Source organism: Salvelinus namaycush, chromosome 3 (genome assembly GCF_016432855.1).
Source record: "Salvelinus namaycush isolate Seneca chromosome 3, SaNama_1.0, whole genome shotgun sequence".
Lineage (NCBI taxonomy): Eukaryota > Metazoa > Chordata > Actinopteri > Salmoniformes > Salmonidae > Salvelinus > Salvelinus namaycush.
In genome coordinates, this window is record NC_052309.1 from 73,020,619 (window position 1) to 73,039,795 (window position 19,177).

The following is a 19,177-nucleotide window of genomic DNA, read 5'->3' on the forward strand; positions in this document are numbered from 1 at the left end:
ATGGCAACAGGCCACCATTTCACAAGCTGGCCATCAAAACAGGCGAGGACCACAACAAGCTTGTGAAGATGAAAGGCTCTAATTGGATAGTTTTTTCAATACAGCTTCTCCGCCAAGATACGATGGAGCTCACAGTGTAGTTCTCTGTTCAGGCCACCAGGGTGTACTAGTCTGGGTTTTCCCTTTTTTCTTTATCACTCTCCCTTTTCCCTCTTCCATCCATCCTCAGAGAGGGCGAGACAGCTGGTGGATCATTATGTGGTGGGAATGTTGCAAGCACTCTTAATTGTCCACCTTATGAAGTGACTGGTCAGGGTGTTTCACCATGCTCATAGAGGTCAAAAACAAATGTGTGAGAATGTCAAAGAAGGGTGTGAAGTGTATTTGGAGGAAGTGGAGCAGGACACAGATTTGAATATTAATATACAGTATATATATGTCTTTAATTTCAACATTCTCTCTCTCTAGCTCTCTTTCTCTCCCCCTGTTCCGCTTCCTCTGAATCCACCAGTTATTGGCAGGCACCCAACATCTACATTTTTCCCTGACCCCTTATCAAGACTCATTGTTCCACTCCAAACTGTTGTTTCTGTTGGGCTTTCCCCCATAAACACTCTCCCTCTTTACAATGACTTGTTTTCAATGATGTTTTGTAAACGTCATGGGGGCTCCCGAGTGGCGCAGCAGTCTAAGGCACTGCATCTCAGTGCTAGAGGCGTAACTACAGACCCTGGTTCGATTCCAGGCTGTATCACAACCGGCCGTGATTGGGAGTCCCATTGGGCGGCGCACAATTGACCCAGCGTCGTCCGGGTTAGGGTTTGGCCGGGGTAGGCCGTCATTGTAAATAATAATTTGTTCTTAACTGATTTGTCTAGTTAAATAAAAAATATAATAAAATTGTGTGATATTGTGTGTTGCGTGTAGCCTTTTCCCACTCGTCTGCTAGTGTGAGCGTAGTGTGAGTGTGTGTGTGAAATGGTTGCTGCCTGCGTCATAACTGATATGAACTGTTGTTTTAGGATTGTTATGGCATGGAAGGCTTTCTCTGCCGACTAATGTATATTTGATTATTTAATAAACATACAGTATGTGACCTGATAGCTCAGTCACAGATATCATTCATTTCATCTGGTATTTATTTGTTCAAGTCGTTTTGTTGTACATATACTATCCTGTATCTATAGGGATTGTTGACGTTTGGATTGTTTTGAAATGATCTTGTTAGGCTAAACTGAGGACAATGATCCTATGTGCCCTAGCCTTTGTTAGGGGTTTCATTTTGCCTTGTTTTCAAGGTCTGTTTATCTGTCTACGGCTTTCTGTGTCCATCTGTGTTTGACAAACAAAACAGCCTAGTCATATTCTCAAAGCGTATTATCTCAAACTACCTCACATGCGTCCATATCAAATCTAGCTTTATTCTCTCATGCGTGTCCAATATGCTCTGGTGGACTTAAGATAATATCATCTCTTAATGTCTTTGTCCTGGGGCAGGCCTGTTAGGGAGGGAATTAAACAGTGATTACTGATTTAGGTTTTAAGTGGAGCAGCTCTCACTGGACACCAGCAGGCAGCTGAGATGGATGGATCCTGATAACCAATTGGATTTCCTATCCGTCTCACACTGAAATGTTTTCGAGGCATTATTCCCGCATTTTTCACCTTGGAAACAAAAGGGTTGACTATATGGCGTGCTCAGACACGCTAATGATGGCAATCAATGGGAAAGATGCCTCCTGCCAGGGACTGAATATTGGCTTTTGACCTCTTATCCCCTGAAGTTGACCCCATTGATTGAATAAAGGCTTTGTCTGTGGTTCTGTTTCGACACAGAGACACACACAGATAGAGGAGAAAGAACCGAGATAGAACAGCGTTGTTTTGACTATAAAAAAAATCATTCTTCTTACCTCCCTTCCATGAGGTATCTTATAACCACTCACCTGACATGACTGGAATCGGTGAAAACAAAGCTGAAGCTCCTTTTTACTTCATGTTTGATTACTTCAAGCTAGAGAAGAAGGATGGATGCACAGAGGATGTATCTAAAAGAGCTCAAGAGAGAGAAATGAGAGCACAAAGAAAGACATGTAGCGAGTGTGAGATTCAGAGATAGTGGGTGGAGAGAGATGAGGAGACAGGGAGAACTACTCACCCGGACACCATTAGTGGAGCGGCCGGGTTAGCTAATCCAACAGTGTATGAACGGAATAAGGGCTGGAGATTCAATTATGAGCCTGGCAGCCAGTCAATAGGCGTGTGGCGCAGACCGCTTGAGTGCTCTCGCTGTTGGTGGCAGTCAGTCACTATGGTGTCGCCGTGTAGCCTAGCCATTCTACTCCCCTGGGAGCTGGTAGACCACACTCAACACAGGCCTGGGTGCCCAGAACGTGGCAGTGTTTCCCCTTAGTCTAATTTAGGTGGGGCGAGCCTCCGCATGTAGCTATGCTGTTGTCCCTATTTTCCTGTTGCCATCCACCTAAGGAAAAATGGTATTGGGATTTTGCCTTGAATGTTCTCTACTCAGTGGTGGTCTATTAGGAATAATCCCTGAAGATAACCTATTGCTATGAGACTGATTAAGTGCTTGAGGAAAGTGAATGACGAGAGAGACTGAGAAAAGAGGGGCGTCATGTTCCCCTGGTAACCACATTAGCCTTTCTAGTTAAATATCTTTGCCCGGCTCTCTCTTTCCACCTTCCTTCCTGTGCCTGCCATTGGCTATAGCTTTCAGCATTGTTTACTCACTAATTGTTGTCCTTTACACTCCCCCCTTTCCTTCTGCCTCCCACATTGTTACTGTGACAACAGAAGTTCAACGCACACTTCTTTTGCTGGATTTAGGCATCCAGTTCCTTCAAAGTATTCATATGCTTTTTCCCACATTTTGTTGCGTTACAGCCTGAATAAAACATGTATTACGTTGAGACTGTCACTAGCCTACACACAATACCCAATAATGTCAAAGTGGAGTTATGTTTTTAGAAATGTTTTAAAAATTCATAAAATGTTTAAAACTGAAATGTCTTGAGTCTAAGTATTTAACCCCTTTGTTATGGCAAGTTTAAATAAGTTCAGGAGTCCTGTTTGCAATAAGGCACTAAATTAAAACTGCAAAAAAATGTGGAAAATAAATTAACTTTGTTCTGAATACAAAACATTACGTTTGGTGCAAACACAACATATCACTGAGTACCACTCTTCATATTTTCAAGCATGGTGGAGGCTGCATCATGTTATGGGCATGCTTGTCATCGGCAAGGACTTGGGAGTTTATGATAAAAAGAAACAGAATAGAACTAAGCATGGGCAAAATCCTAGAGGAAAACCTGGCTCAGTCTGCTTTCCAACAGACTGGGAGACAAATTCACCTTTCAGCAGGACTATAACCTAAACCACCAAGGCCAAATATACACTGGAGTTGCTTACCAAGATGACATTGAATGTTCCTGAGTGGCCTAGTTACAGTTTTGACTTGAAATCGGCTTGAAATGGCTGTCTAGCAATGATCAACAAACAACTTGACAGAGCTTGAATAATTTTTAAAAGAATGTGCAAATATTATACAATCCAGGTGTGCAAAGCTCTTAGCCGCCAAGGTGTTTTGACTTGGGTGTATATACTTATGTAAATTCGATTTCTGTATTTCATTTTTAATAAATTTGCAAAAATGTCTAAACATGTTTTCACTTTGTCATTATGGGGTATTGTGTGTGTATATGGGTGAGGGGGAAAAAACGATTTAATCCATTTTGAATTCGGGCTGTAACACAACATGTGGAACTTGTGGAAGGCTCTGTATACTTGTTGATTGTCTCTCCCTCATTTATCTATGCCCTGTACAAACACATACTCTTTTACCACCACCACACTAATGACAGCAGGCTCTGGAAATAAAGGAATGCTTAGAGGACGAGTTCCTTTCTACCCCCACCTTTCCCTCCATCACCGGCTGGGGAGCCTGGGGGGTATGACGTGATTGGAGGGATGCTACTGCCTCACTTCCTCCCTCGCCTCCCCTGTCAGGTGACTGCCATTAAACATGCTCTACTCCTCTCCCTCTCTCTCATTCACTCCCTCTGTGTCCACGTCACACGTCATCTGTGAAGGGACACAGAATTAGGCTTCAGTTTGAGAGCAGAGGAAAGACGTTGCTCAGAGCTGAGGATTGGTTTGAATGGAAAGTTGATTATCCTCCTCTCCCGGGGTTGTTTGTCAACAATTCATGCAGAACGGAAGAAATTTGGTTTTTATTTTCTCAAGCTTTACTGAGGGAAGGATTTAGTTAAATGGTGAGAACCCTTCCAATAAGTCTGCTTTTCTCTTCTCGTTCTATCTCTCTCTTACTCTGGAGGGCAGTGTGTGAAGAGATGCCGTGATTTTTATTTAAATATGTTATAATTGCATGTTAGTTTGTTGCATGTCTTATGTATGAATATTTCTCTATGACTGTGTGTTTTAAAGAAAACATACTTGTGTCTGGGCCTTTGCGAGATAATGTACTGTAACCAATAGACATTCAGAGAAGCCACCACCTCAACCCACAGGTGTATTCCCCTGGGAAATCCTATAGCCAAGCCAAAGCCAATCAGAACCGGTGTGGGCGGTCATGGCAACTCAGGACACACTCTGAGGCACCTCTCGGTCGTCAAGGAAACCGCTTACATAAGAAGAACCCACGCAGAAGAAGGAAGTCAGTGGCACCCTCAGGGACACGGGCAGCTGTCACTCTTTCACACACGTAAAGGAACAGTCAGTCCTCGTTAGGGAGACTAATCACGCTACACCATCTCCACCACTACTCCATTTAATCTCAGATGTATCAACAGTGACACATACTACTGGCAGCAATGGACTGACCAGATGTCCACGGTCAAATGTAAAGAAGACTGTCCAAAAGGAGGTTTAATAAGAAAGAAATGTGCTCTTTATTAAAGTCCTATGCTCAGACAGAACAAAATGCAGACAGTAAGCAGGTTTACATCCAACCTTTTTTATGCAAGTAAAGTACATGTCGTGAAAAGAAATTTGTCGGTAAACTTTCCAAATGTCGGCAAAACAAAATACGCTAGACAAACTGGGATCTTTTTATGTCTAAAGTTAATTATGCGAGAAATGAAGGATGAAACGCCTTTTTATGTGCAGATTTTTATATAATAACCATCATATCGAAGTAAACTTGGATTCTCACGATGATATGTTGTGGTCCTCCCACTACGACTCGGCAGTTTTTTAGGCTACAGATGAGTTAAGTTATGATGAACTTGACAGGGTGGTGAAAGTGCAAGGTGATGAGCTTGATGCGTCTTTCCAATAAATATCCAGAGTCTTATTCTGGTGACGTCATCATCGATGCTTGGCTGCCGTTTGACAAATAAAACGAATCAAGCTCTTTGGTCCATAATAATCTCATCCTGTAGGCTATGCCCGCACTGTATCTGCAAGCTGTTGGCTAGAGCGCACGTGGGAACATTCGCTATATAACACATTTTAGGATACACATCAGTAGAGTTGAAAATACAATAAAACCCCATTTAACTTGTATTTTTTATTGGGTTCATGGGAATTTAACTGCAAAAAGTATTTGTATGTGCACTATGTCATCACGCACAGCCTTTTATCTGCAACAAGTCCATTTGATGGAAACATCTCTGGTAGGAAAATGTGCATATTGTTTTTATGCAGAGTTTATAATATTTGCATGAAAATCTGTTGGATGGAAACCTAGCTAGTGTTGGTCATTTTGCCACTGTGGAGTTCATACCCAACTGAGGTCTTATCACAATTTCATCTGTCATCTTTTTATATTCTGGAGTATTGCCTGTTTTCCATTTTTCACCTTATTGCTTTGGTCGATAAGGGTCTCGTAGTCTTCAATTAGTCTTCTCACTGTAGAAACTAAATCTGTAAAATGCACAGTACAGTAGATATTCTGGTATTTAAACTTGAAACTATTTACTCTTGCTTTCCCAGCAACCCTATTGGAGATAGAAAACCATAGAAACGGGCCTCTAAAGTCCTATTGAAGTCATACAGTGCGCTATTTATGCCCAATCATAAATGTAAATAGCTGTGCCCCATTTTCCATAATTTTTCTTCCTCTTTGTTTCCTGTAAACATTATTGCTATTTAAGTGAGCGTCTATGTCATTGTCACAGCATCCGTTTCTTATTGTTATCGTTGTGTTCTGTTTACATAGCCCTGCAATACCCCATAAATGTTGACTCTCATTGTACCAGCCAGGGCTGTTCAATATGACCTGCCATCGTTATTGTTTTTGTAATATGACCTACCAGAGCTATTCCCGCTGAATGTCTTGTGCTGGTGAAAATGGCTCTTGTAAGTCAACCCGGCTAAGCATGCCAGCTAATTGGATAATAACCGCAACAATAGCAGTGGACTAATCGTCTGCACTTGCCATCTATCACCGAGCAGGCGCTAGTGACTACTCGCATGTTAGCGCTGCTCTCGTACTGTAGCATGTATGCTAGTGAGCGAGTTTATACTGTATTTACAGAGGCCATTATGGCGTTGCACAGTACAGTACACAATATGGCAGTGACCCTCAGTCAACTAGCCTGATGGATGACCCAATGCAGGAGGCTTCACCTCGTAGCCACCTCACGTGTGACAATTCGCCCTCTAATGGCTCAGTAATGGAATGTGGGGCGTGTGTTACCGCGGCTCACATCCCAGGCCTCTCGGAGATGATGGGTCAGTGTGTGACAACGGAGGTGTGTAGATGGGATTGTGATAGATTTGCTGGCCAGCCCTGCATTTTTTTTTTTTTCATCTGCCGTTGTGAATGAGCAATGCTAGATCAAAGGAGTGGAGTTGCTTTTGTGGCGCAGTAGCATCACGTCTGCTTTTATGAAGTGCTTTGTTTTTGTCATGGTGTTGTTTCTTAGGATTCAAGACATTGGGTTTGGCGTTCAGCATGTCTCGTGGCTAATTTGATCCTGTAGCCCAGTGCAGATGGCAGGTTCTAATTGTGCAATCTATTCTACCCCACCAGCTCCTGTTAATGAATGATCAAGACAAGACTCTTACTCCTAGGGTGTATTATGGATTCAATCCACGCCCTTCCAGCTATATTGAAGAGATGCACGACATATGATAAAGTATGTGCTGGGCTACATGTACCTATGCTGACATATTTATTCAGAGACACTGGCTTTTTAATCCATCTCTCAACTATGTCTTGACTATAGAAGTCACAAATAAGGAATATCCTACTCTCACACATGCACGATTGCACACGTGACCCGCTTCTCGGCCGGGCCTGTGCGTGCTGTGCAGACCGCTCGCTCACAAACATATTTTCTTACTCTGTAATCTCGTTAGCAGGATTTATGAATCCATCATAGTGACAGCCCAGCCCCCTGTAGAGGAGGGTATTGTAAAGCCCCTTCTCTTCCTGGAAAGTGCTGCCGCTGAGAAATGTCACATCTGTCCCTGGAGGGATTTTCTACGCCCATGATGCACTTACACCATCTTATTAATTTCCCTCCTATTGCCCCCACCTGCTAACCTACACACTCCTCCTTTCCTCTCATTGGCTTCCTTTGAGCGCTCCTGGGGGAAACCAAAGGGAACGGTAAGCATAAGCTTTAATAGAAGGTGTGTCCTTTGGCATTCTGGGACGATGGGGAGGTTCTCTCTGGGCTTGACAGCTGGCGGGCAGAGTTAGCATCTCCATCCAATGAGGAATAGCCAGGAGAGAACAAGGATGTAGCATTGTTAGCAGTGGTTTTTGTAGTAGTGCCTGTGATGCGACCCAGTCTTTACTGGTTCAACTCTTTGTGCTCTGCACCAGTGTATTCGCTGTTCGGCGGGCTTATGTAAGTTGTTGTTGCATGCCAGAAACTGGTTCTTAACCCAATTCTCTGTCTCTAAATATCTCACCATTATAAATAGAAATGCAACATCTGGCATTCAGATCTCCTTTTTTGTGATTTTTCAGCTCTTCAGCCATAATGAGGTAGTGCTATTGCAGAGAATAGACACTAAATATGTTATCTTGGGAGTATTAAACAGATTTCTCACATGTCGTTGCCAGACCTTGAAGCTAGGAGAGAGCAAAGATGACAGACTGGATTTGTCACCTTGAAATGTGTTGGTTAGAGTGGAGCATGGAGGCATGTGCTAATCCACCAGGAAGACGTCTCCATGCTGTTCTAACCTGAGGAACGATTTTAATCCTAGAATGACACTTCCTCAGACAACAAGTAACCCTTTTCACAGTCCTCTCAGTAAACACATTGGTTTGTTCAAAAGCGAGGGGAGGTATCACTTTTTAGTGGATCCTGAGGAGAATTGTCTCACCCACTCCAAGAGCAGTGTTTTTACATGACAGGACTATGTTGTCTTCAAGCTGCAATCAGTTTTCTGGCAACGTTTACCTCACAGAACCTCTCCTTAAACCCCTGGAAGGAGTTGAACTCCAGCTAAACTCAAGCAAGGGACCTTGAAACAGCACATAGTTCTTTGTTAGCTTTTGAGGAGTGTGGCTACTCTTGCCCAGACAACTACTGTAGCTCTCATGCCAGATTTCACTGTCTTTTTTTTGGGCCTAAGGATGATGGAAGTATATAAGCTCTAAACACTTTGAAGTCTCACCCGGGGGGGGTAAACCATATTGCGGTGTTCTCCCATGTAATGAATGACAGCTCGTCCCAGCAGACAGACGGTTTGAGAAATGTTGTATACCCAAGAGCAGCTCTCCAGTCAAACTCCAGAGAGTTCACTGATCAACTCCGCTGTCAGGGATTCATACCGTCTACATGTCTTAAAGTAATTGTCCAGTGAAAATCTCACTTTTAAAAGTTAATATTCTGTTAACTTACAGTGCATTTGGAGCCTCGCGAATGACGCAGCGGTCTAAGGCTAGAGGCGTTACTACAGACGCAGGTTCAATTCCGGGCTGTGTCGCAGCCGGCCGCAACTAGGAGACCCACGAGGCGGCGCACAATTGGCTCAGCGTCGTCCGGGTTAGGGGAGGATTTGGTCGGCCAGGATGTCCATCTCCCATTGCGCTCTAGCGAGTCTTGTGACGGGCCGGGCGCATGCATGCTGACTTTGGTCGCCAGTTGTACAGTGTTTCCCCCGACACGTTTGTGCGGCTGCCTTCCAGTTTAAGTGAGCAGTGTGTCAAGAAGCAGTGCGGCTTGGCAGGGCCTTTCCAAATCATGTCCAATCAATTGAATTTACCACAGGTGGACTCCAAGTTGTAGAAACATCTCAATGATGACCAATGGAAATAGGATGCACTTGAGTTCAAATTCGAGTCTCATAGCAAAGGGTCTGAATACTTATGTAAATAAGGTATTTCAGTTTTTTTTTTTTTATATACATTTGCACAACAACAAAAAAATCAGTTTTTTTGCTTAGTCATTATGGGGTATTGTGTGTAGATTGATGAGATAAGCATTTATTTAATCCATTTTAGAATAAGGCTGTAACGTAATTTTGGGGAGAAAAAGTCAAGGGGTCTGAATATTTTCCAAATGCACTGTATACCCAAATAATGTTGTTAACTCATCCTATACTCATATTTGTGGCCAAAGCAAAAAATTCTAACATTAGAAAAACCCCACCTCCAAACTTGTATCTCAAACAGACAGTTTCAAAAATGCTCACTATTTCCTCATAGAGGAGGATTAGCTGGCCAATCGGCGGTCTACTCGCATTAATATTTTTTATGACCACACCGTTCTGTTGGAAGGGTGTGGGTGTACCCCAACAACACAGAAAAGCTGCTTTTTAACTAACTTAGTTAAAACATTTAGGAAGGAAAACTATTTCACTCATTGTAATTATCTATTATAGGTCATAGTTCATAGAAATCTGGAAAAGATGGACAGTTACTTTAAAAAGAGAGAGAAGAAAGGATGCAGTAGCACAGCTGGAATACTTTTGTCTTGTAGTATCATTCTGGAGAGGATGATGATGTCTCCTAACTGTTGCCCACTGGAAGCTTAAAGAGAGCGGGCTTTGACCATTAGCTGATATTCCTGTCTATTTTATTCCCTCATCCATTTAAACATTTTCTTAGGAAGCTGTGTTTGTCATGAAGACATGGCTCTCGCTCCGAATGACACTCTCGCCTGAAACAGCTTCCCCACAGCCCAGAGTGTGATTCTCTTATAAGTCTCTCAACTCTCTCCAGCTCCACATAGTAGGCCAAGATTTGGTGCACTGGCTGGCATCTCCAAAAGCTGCCCGGTGAACTCACATAGTCTTCACATCTGCTTGTCAAGAAACAAACTGTGGAAGGACTGACTTTGTAATCACTTGTCCCATCTATAAATATTCCCACTGTTCTGCCGGACGAAAACCTGCTGTGGTCAGAATACTGCTACATTAAAACTCAGGGAGCATCTATTCTTAACAGTTTGTGGGCATTCCCCTTTCTTTTCACATGTCAAAGAGACCGACATGCTTTAGTTGGTTTCTTTTGTTTTTCAAAGCACAATTAATGGAATGCATGCTTGAATTGCCACCAAAATATGTCTTAAACTTTTCACTTTATGAGTTTCATGTTTCCTAATTACTCCCTTTGTATTCCCCACCCCGGGGCAGAGGAACAACATATTTTTGTTTGAATTCCGTGTCTGTTCCTACTAATTTTATACTTGTTTTCAAGAGTTGTCTCTAGGCTTGTTGCAACAACATTTTATAGTTACCGTATTTGTGTTGTGTGTTAACTTATACACGCAAAATCAGATGACACCCAGTGCTTACTGTAAGTGCAGCTGTTGTGGCTGGATGTAGATGTCTTGGTAAAGCTAACAAACAGCAGGTATGGTATCTTGTTGCATAAACAAGACAAGGCCATCCACTGACCCTACCAGACATGCAGGGATGACAGATTGGCCGTCTCTTAAAAGCAGTGACACATGACTCTGACCCACCCTGGCTCTGACACCCCCTTGTCCGCTGCCGACGGCTCTCAGGGAGGCAAGGTCAAAGGGGTGATGACCCTGGGCCCCTCGTTTGACCATCCCCATCCCCGTGACCCAACAACAGAGTAACTCTACCCTCCCCCCGACACAGCCTGGGTTGACACACTTCCCATAAGCATTACCATCTGTGCTCTGGTCCTCCTCTTCACAAGCCAGCCCTCTCTCTCTTTCTCTGTCTCTGTCTGGTTAGTGGTTCCCTCTCTCCTCCTCTCTGTGGCTTCCTGCCCTTTTTCTGTCTGTCTTTCTTTCTCTGTGAATGTATGTGTGTGCTTGTGGGACCATTTTTGGAGGGGGGGTCCTCCCATTCCAGAATTGGAGCTTTCCCTCCCTACGTTAACCTCTCCCTGTGCCCAGAATACTGACCTGGATATGCACTGTTCTGGTAAGCCTGACCCCTTCGGTCTGTCAGGACCTGATCTGTCTGAGTGAGAGAGCGCGTGTGCGACGCTTCTCCCAACTTTAACAGCACTTTTTCATAAAGAAAGGCAGAGAGCAATGCTGAGGTCGCTGAATGAGTTTGGTGGTTTCTCGCTGGCCCCCCTCCCTCTCGCTCTCCCTCCTTTCTTCCCTTGCTCTGTGGTGTTTGGACTCCAACCCTTTCAGACTCCTTATGGTTTCTGTTGAAGTCTCAGCCAGTGGTATTCTCTGAAGCCTTACAGAACAACCAAACCACCAGCGCAGGCCTCGCCTCCCCCCGCCACAGCCCCGTCCCAGCTCCAATGTAGGAAAAAAGAACCAGGACAAAGCAGCCCAGCTCATTTTACATCAGACTACTGGAACTATACAGACCCATTTTAGCAAGGGCTGCTTTTGCGCTCATTGTGGGGGTACAACACTCTTACCTATCATGGATTGCTCCGCATCAATGAGGAAGGCGTGTGTCCGCACAGGGGTGAGGTGTTCGCGACAAAGGTGTTTGCGGCGGCGCCGGGAACAGGGTTGTGGAGGTGACGCTATGGCAACAGGAGTCGGTCATGCCTCCTCGTTACTCCGGAGATTGTTGTCGGATATCTGCTGTTTGTCCCATGGGCACACCTCAGAGCTGCCTCGCATTGAGACAGGCCACACTGAAGGAAGTGATGGACAAGAAATGGATGGAGAAGGAGGAGGTGAGAATAGAGGGAAGAAGTAGAGAATGGAGAAGAGGAGGGGAGAGTTATTGAATGCGGACAATCGCTGTCTCATTGTCCATCGCAGCCAATTCAATGCTCTTCTTTCTCTCTCTCCCCACCTGACTCCAGTAGACGATCCATAGTAATACTCAATGATTGACAGCACGTTTGACTAATAACCTCTCACTGTGTTCTGTAGTTCGTAGGCCTCGTTCCTCCCCTCACCAGAGCAAGGTATCAGTGAGAGACAGGAGGGTGTGGATGATGAGGAGGCATGGCATCTGTCTGTAATAAACCCTGTGATAATGATATATATTTAACCTCCATTATCGCCTCTGTCAGCTCATTACATTTGATCCATTGGAATGCCTCTGTGTGGAGTGTGTGTCACGAAGAGAGATGGAGATGGACCAGAGGCATGGCTGAGGTGTCATCTGTCTCGATTAAGGGAGATTTAGTTGGAGATGTGGAGACACAAATGGAGGGAGATCACAGCATAAATGGTGTTCGATGAGAGAGAGAGAGGTGTAAATTCGGATAGTGTCTCTAGAGAAGGAAGAATATTGTATTGAACTGAGGTTTTATGTAATTTCATTTGTGAGATATTGAGTACACAGTTTAACTGTAACACAGGAAGTGCAGCATTTCATTGTTTAATTGCTCAAGTTACTATCTCCACAACTGTTTTTAATACTGTCTCCAGCATATGTTGAGGGTATTTATTCCTGGATCTCCATACAGATAGACCCATCTCATTCATCTCCCAGCCTTGCCTCTCATCCACCACCACCACCCACCCCCAGAACCTCTGAAGCCACTCCACTCTGTGCAGCTCCACTAACTCAAACCAGCTTGCTGACTTATTTTCGGACATGTACTTTCAGAGCGTAGTGTTTACGGGCATTGTGATCTTACCTCCCCTATAAGTCTGTCTCTCTCTGTCTGCTTCTGTCTGTCTTAAAAATAAAAGATCCAACTCAGACTCTCTACCAAAATTGTAATCCAAAAAATGGGTGACCTGCCAACAAGTTCAGTATGTGTTGTTGTTAAGATGACCCGCCACTCAAATTGCTGCCTATGATGGCATTTTATTTTCAATACAAAAGAAAAACATTTCTTCAGTTGCGTTACAAGATAGTTATGATTTGTAGAAGTACAGTAATGATTGCTAAGCATTGGGAACCTACTCCAGAGGAGTTGGAAACAATGTGTCAGTGCCTTAGGAATGATAATAAAATTATTAGATTAAGGGTTCGTAGCGTCAGTCAGCGTTCTGTAGCTATTAAATGCACTGCTGTGTGGTGGGGAGTTCTATTTCAGTGCAACGTAAGCTTTTTTTCACATGCTGTTTCAAAAGGCTTTGTCACTACTGGCCTTGGAAGGAGGGGTCTACTTTCCAGGGGCTTTGCCATTCAAATGTTGGGGTTGAAGCCTGACCACCTCTGCCAGCTATGCTATCAAATCAGTCATTTGTTAATATGCCGTCACTCAAAAACCACTTAGCCAATTGCTATCACCTCTTCTGTTTTGAGACCGTTGCGCATTACAGCTGCTGAGAGAGAAGGCATGAGGTTTCCTCAACCTAACTGATGTTTTTTTTCTTCTGCCGTAAACACAAATAATTAACAGTGTCTCTTACGGGAACCACGCTCGGTTAGAGTAGAGCTTGCTGGGAGATGGAGGCAGAGACCAAGGTACTTTGGGATGTTTACGAGGGGTCCCCATGGGTCTTGTATCCCAGAGTGGAATGACTTTAACATCTGCTGAGGAGACGCTACCGCTATTATTGTTTGGATTAACTAGTGAGGAAAAGGTGGGCGTCATGGCAGACCAACAGAACATAGTTAATTTAGCTGTTGTGACCCTCCGCTGTCCAACTCCTTTTACTACAGACATGGCCAGTCACTAGTTAGCACAATGTTGGGAAGCTCACGAGGATGGGTTCTGTCTGACAATGCACTATATTGCCATTTCTGAGGTTTCTTGCAGTGACCCAAGCTTGGCCTAAACTGCCCAGAACAAGCTAGTTCCAGTCTGCAGTGTGTTCTCAGGACCACTGTAACTGTGTTTTCCTTGGCAGATGAATGCAACAGGGGTCATTCAAACAGGGATAACCTGTTGGTCATAAATCCATCCACCTCCCCTGCTCTCCTTTTAAAATTCATGTTGCTGAAATTACCCCCCACCTCTAACCCCCGTCAGTCTCCAGCCCCCTGCAGCCAGTCTGACCTATTTAATGGCCACTGTCTACATCTCTCTCCAGGAGGGGTTAACAGCGCACTCTAGTATAGATGTGTGTTCATGTGTGTGTCTCTTCTGTTCTAGGGGGGGACATTAAGTCTCAACTGTTATGTTTGTGCTCTTTTCTGTTCTAGTAAGGATCCAACGCTATTCAGCTATAAAGAATGTCATTGTTAGCGGCTGATACTGCTTGAGAAACCTCTGAACAGACATGTTTGATGAACAACATTTTCCAGCCATGTGCCTTGTAGAGATTTACTGTCATAATGGTGTCAGTGGATCCAGCAGTAATTATAGTCCACCAGTGGAAGAAAGACAAAGAAAGAGATCTTGAGAGCCGGTGCAAAAGGGCTAGAGATGGAAAGAAAGAGTCAGACACCCTCGCGCAACCAGGAGAACATTCCGTAGTGCACTGATAGTTCCCATGACGACCATCTGCATTATTGTACTCCTTCAGCAGGGTGAGATTCTGTGGCGTGAGGGAGAGAAAGGAGACCCACCAGAGCACTGTAATGTACGTGCTTCTTTTTCAGGTCCATATGTTTCATCCTTGTGAAAGATAGCTGTGATCATACAGTAGTGTCAGGATTTGTATGTGTTTATTATAACAATTCTGTGCCATTTTTAGGCTCACGTGTTCTGAAAGAAAAGATTATCTCTAAAGAGCTGTTTTATGTGCTTGTAGTTGGCATATTTAGGTCGAGAGAATACATTAAAATGAAGATCAATGATTCTATGCAGTCTCTTTTCTCAGCTGTGGTGCCATCTCCCTCTCTCTTAGGCATAGGTGACTAATCAGGTATTTTATAGCCAGTGTAGGTGTGTGTTCCAACAGTGACAGTACTATGATGTGTTAAGTAAATAACACTCCCACCTCTCTAGAATGTGCACTGCTGGTGTATTTTATTTTTTAAATTTGGGGGAGTCTTTAGAAAAAACAAGTGTCTGTCTCTGTCTGTCTGTCTGTGTCTATAGGGGTGTGGTCAATTGCCTTGTGTGCCCATTGTTGAGCAGTCTTGACACGGAGTAGTCGACACAGGGTTGTCTACATTGATACAAATGTATGGTCTGTGGTGGTGTAGGGGCGGTGGCTGGTGGCCACAGGTCAAACAGACCAGGCATCCAGATGGCCGTCTCCTGTTTTTATTGGTTTCCGTTACTTCCTTTGACCTGCCCATAGGACCAACAACATGTCTGTCAGAGGAGCAGAAAGTGTCACCTAGCCTACTCCTCTTTCTCTTCCTTCTTTCTCTCCGCTCCACTCCTTCAACGAGACGGGGCGTTGGTCCTCTCCCATCTGCCGTCTTTGTGTTGGACTGACTGCTGCCTCATTTGGGTGCTAAACACGTGGTGATGATGAGAGCCGTTCTAGGGTCTTCTTTTGGCTCGGAGTGCAGACTACACTGACGCTTCTTTATGCTAATACAGCTGTCAGCTAGTTAAATAACATCACAGAGGATTAAGCACATGCTCGGAGCATTCCAGTAGCTTGATTAACTTGATTGCCTGATGTAATATGAACATGCTGTTTAATCAAGAAGATTAGCCAGATTGTCCTTAGCATTAAGAGACGTCCTCATGAAAGAGGGGGATATTTAAGCAGGGACAGCTCCTACTTGAACACAAGCTACTAAAACGTGGCAGAAATTGTGCCTGGAAAGCTCATGACAGACAGCCTTAACAGTGAGGCGAAATGAAGTCATTTTTCTCCCAGACTTATTTTTGTGGAGGGGTCCTGGTCTGAATAAGATAAATGGGTTCTTAATACTTCCAAGCCCTCCCCTGTTTATTCCGGTCTTCCTCAGTGTCCCAGAGCCAGTTTGCTCTCCCCAACGCTGTGCTTCCCTCGCTCCATCCCTCTGCTTCTCACATACTGTAGGATCGATGTACAGTCTACCCGACGTCCTGCTGCAGGGGATTTTGGGATAGCTTAAATTTTTTGTGAAGGACAGATTGATAGCCAGGGTGTGTAAGGGACAGTAACTTCCTCCAAGGGTATTTGTTGTAGGAACTGTAGTGTTGTTGTGTCTGGGGGAATTGTTACGAGCTCTGTAGATTATTCTCTAAGTTATGTGTGTGTTGTGGTGAGAGATTTGGTGATAGAGCAGTGCACATGATTCTTTCAATTCAACTAAACTGAGAGCAAGCCAACGGCTCTTTGACTAGATTAAGGGGTTGCCTCATTATGGTTCTGGATTGAGAATTGATCCCCTCAGGCTTAATCTGCATATTTCAATACAATCAATACATATTTCTCCTGGTATCTGTATCGCTGTACTGTGGAGTTGATCTGAATCCTTTCTCGCTCTCCCTCCCCATCTCCATCTCTCCTTCCATCCCTCCAGGTGAGGAGAGCCAGGAGCTGGGCCCCCCTCCCTCTGTGGACGAGGCAGCCAACACCCTGATGACGCGCCTGGGCTTCCTACTGGGAGACAAGATGAACGAGGGACAGCCGGGCTCACAGTACGACATGGACGACCACGACAGCCAGGTTACACGCACACTACACACACTACACACACACACACACTACAGTACAGTAAGAGCATGGACGAACACGACCACAGACAGGTAGGTTACACACACGCACACTACACATACTACACACACACACACACTACAGTACAGTAAGAGCATGGACGAACACGACCACAGACAGGTAGGTTACACACCCTTCTGTCATGCACTGTTACAGTATATTATTATTAGTTTGTCAATACTTTGGCGTCTTTAAAGACCCATCATGGCATCAGGATACAAAGTACAGGCTTTCCCCTAGATGAGTGGTACTCCAATAGTCACTATTGTAGGTGGCCAGCACACAATGTGGTCCAGCTTATAAGGGCCCCACAGCTATAGAAGCACACCCAAAATCAGTGGGATGTGCAGATCACTTTCCAAGGCCTCTTAAGCATCGGAACCAAGTGGACCATTTTGTAGATTACGTCATTTGTTTATGGCAAACTCAATGGCCCCTGACACCAGTATGCGCTGGCTCAGAAGATGTTTGTGAAGATCTGGCCTGTTTGTAAAGATCAATCCTGTGAGTTATGGATAACCTAGCTCGGAGTGAGGGACGCTAGGCTCTCCTTTACTCCTGCAGAGCAGAACCAACAGACCGTGACACAGGGCAGGGGAAGGTAACCCGCTACCTCGGTCGTGAAAACTGCCCGCCGCATGCCACATTCTCTTGTCTAAGCAGTGTGCCTCCACAGAGGCCTATCCAATGGTGCTGGATCGACTCCCCCTTAAATCCTGACCCACTTTTCCAAACTTCACACATTGGGTGCATCTTAACTAGTGCCTTCCACCTCTGGTGTCCTTCATCAGCAATGATCTGACTCTGGCCCATTTTGCCTTTGTCGGTCTTTCTGATCTGTTGAGGTGAGTGGAAGGAGACAAGGAGAGGAGAGCTTGTTTAGACTATTGAGATGCACCCCTTGTTCTACACAGCTCAGCAGTATGCCTTTGGTTCGGTGTTTCGTGCCAAACTGCAGTGGTAACAAAAACCCAGCCCTGGTTTTCTCAAGTCCCAGTTTAGATGCCTGCCACTCCCGCGCAAGCAGATGCAGTCTGGGTAGGCTAGGTAGGCGGGAACCTCCCGTTCTATATTCATGTCTACGGCGCCTCCCTTAAACACATCCGAATCACAACAGAGTTGTTATCATGACCAAGGAGCATTCCACACTTGGATGCCCTCTGTCTTGCGCCAAACCTTCCCTAAGAAGTCACTCACACCTCTGCTCATATCCTGGTCTCCCGGCCACTTCTGTGTATTTCTATGCTATTCTGACTAATCTCCCGATTTATTTTCAAATGACTGTCCAAATCAATTCGTTTTTCGTTTAGAGCCAGGGCCATGGATAATTGATGAACAGATTGTCTGGAATAAGAATCCAGCATGCCCGGAGGTAGGCCTGCCTCTCTCTCTCCCTGCCCCTGCTCAATAGATCAAAGTATAACTGAATCTATTCTACTTGCGTGGCTCACTCAACATATTGATATTCTACTGAATTAGAATTCATTATATTGCAAAAAATGGTTCACTCATGAAAATAATTGCATGAGTCATCAAAAGATATTAAAAAGAGATGACTCTACGGTTACACATGCACTGGAATAATATGACCGGCAAGGACTGTATCAATGAGAAAGAATGCTACGATCAGCAATCGTCTTGTCGGTCTATGGTGTGCGTGCACGTCTGTGTGTAGGCTACTTTGTAAATGTGATATGTCAACTGGCTGTGCCTTATCATAATTTAATCATGGCTAATTTACCTGATCATTTCTCATGGGTTGATGCAGTCCAGTGTATCACTGTACTTCAGTATAGACCTGACCCTTCCTCCCTCCCTACTAGGGCATGATGTCAGTGAACCAGCGGATCAGCCCCTGCTCCAGCCTGGCCAGCAGCACAGCCTCCCCCCCTGCAAGCAGCCCCTGCTCCACGCTGCCCCCAGGAGGGGCCCCCGGGAACCACGCTTCCGGAGACTGCGCCTATGGTTCCATCACCAGCCCCACCTCCACTCTGGAGAGCAGGGACAGCGGCATCATCGGTGAGGGACAGACGCTCACTTATTTTGTGGAAATTATGTAATGTTTCCCATGTATTTCCTGGCATGCCAAACGTTAACACTGAAAGCCATGTTTTCTGTAACAATTTGATATACTCATGTTTTAATTCTTTACATTTTGGAAAAGCCAGGTGATGGGATTAGCTGCATTTAAATATGTTTGCTTTATATCCTTATGGGCTCTACTGTTGGGAGATTTTCTTATTGTTATAACATTTACTTTGAGGTGTGTAATTGAATGAAGAGTAATCTCGCCTTGCTCCATGGGCCTTAATCAGTTT

At 44.6% G+C, this 19,177-nt stretch overlaps 1 protein-coding gene across 1 annotated transcript in view; it reads left to right on the forward strand.

The window, feature by feature from the left end:
- The window catches only part of LOC120037537 (protein TANC2-like), a 134,695-nt gene that overhangs the window by 91,605 nt on the left and 23,913 nt on the right, over positions 1-19,177 (forward strand). Inside the window, exons 5-6 of the mRNA XM_038983572.1 lie at positions 16,666-16,811; positions 18,683-18,878. Of these exons, the coding sequence (XP_038839500.1) occupies positions 16,666-16,811; positions 18,683-18,878 (342 nt within the window). The remainder of the gene's footprint in view (positions 1-16,665; positions 16,812-18,682; positions 18,879-19,177) is intronic.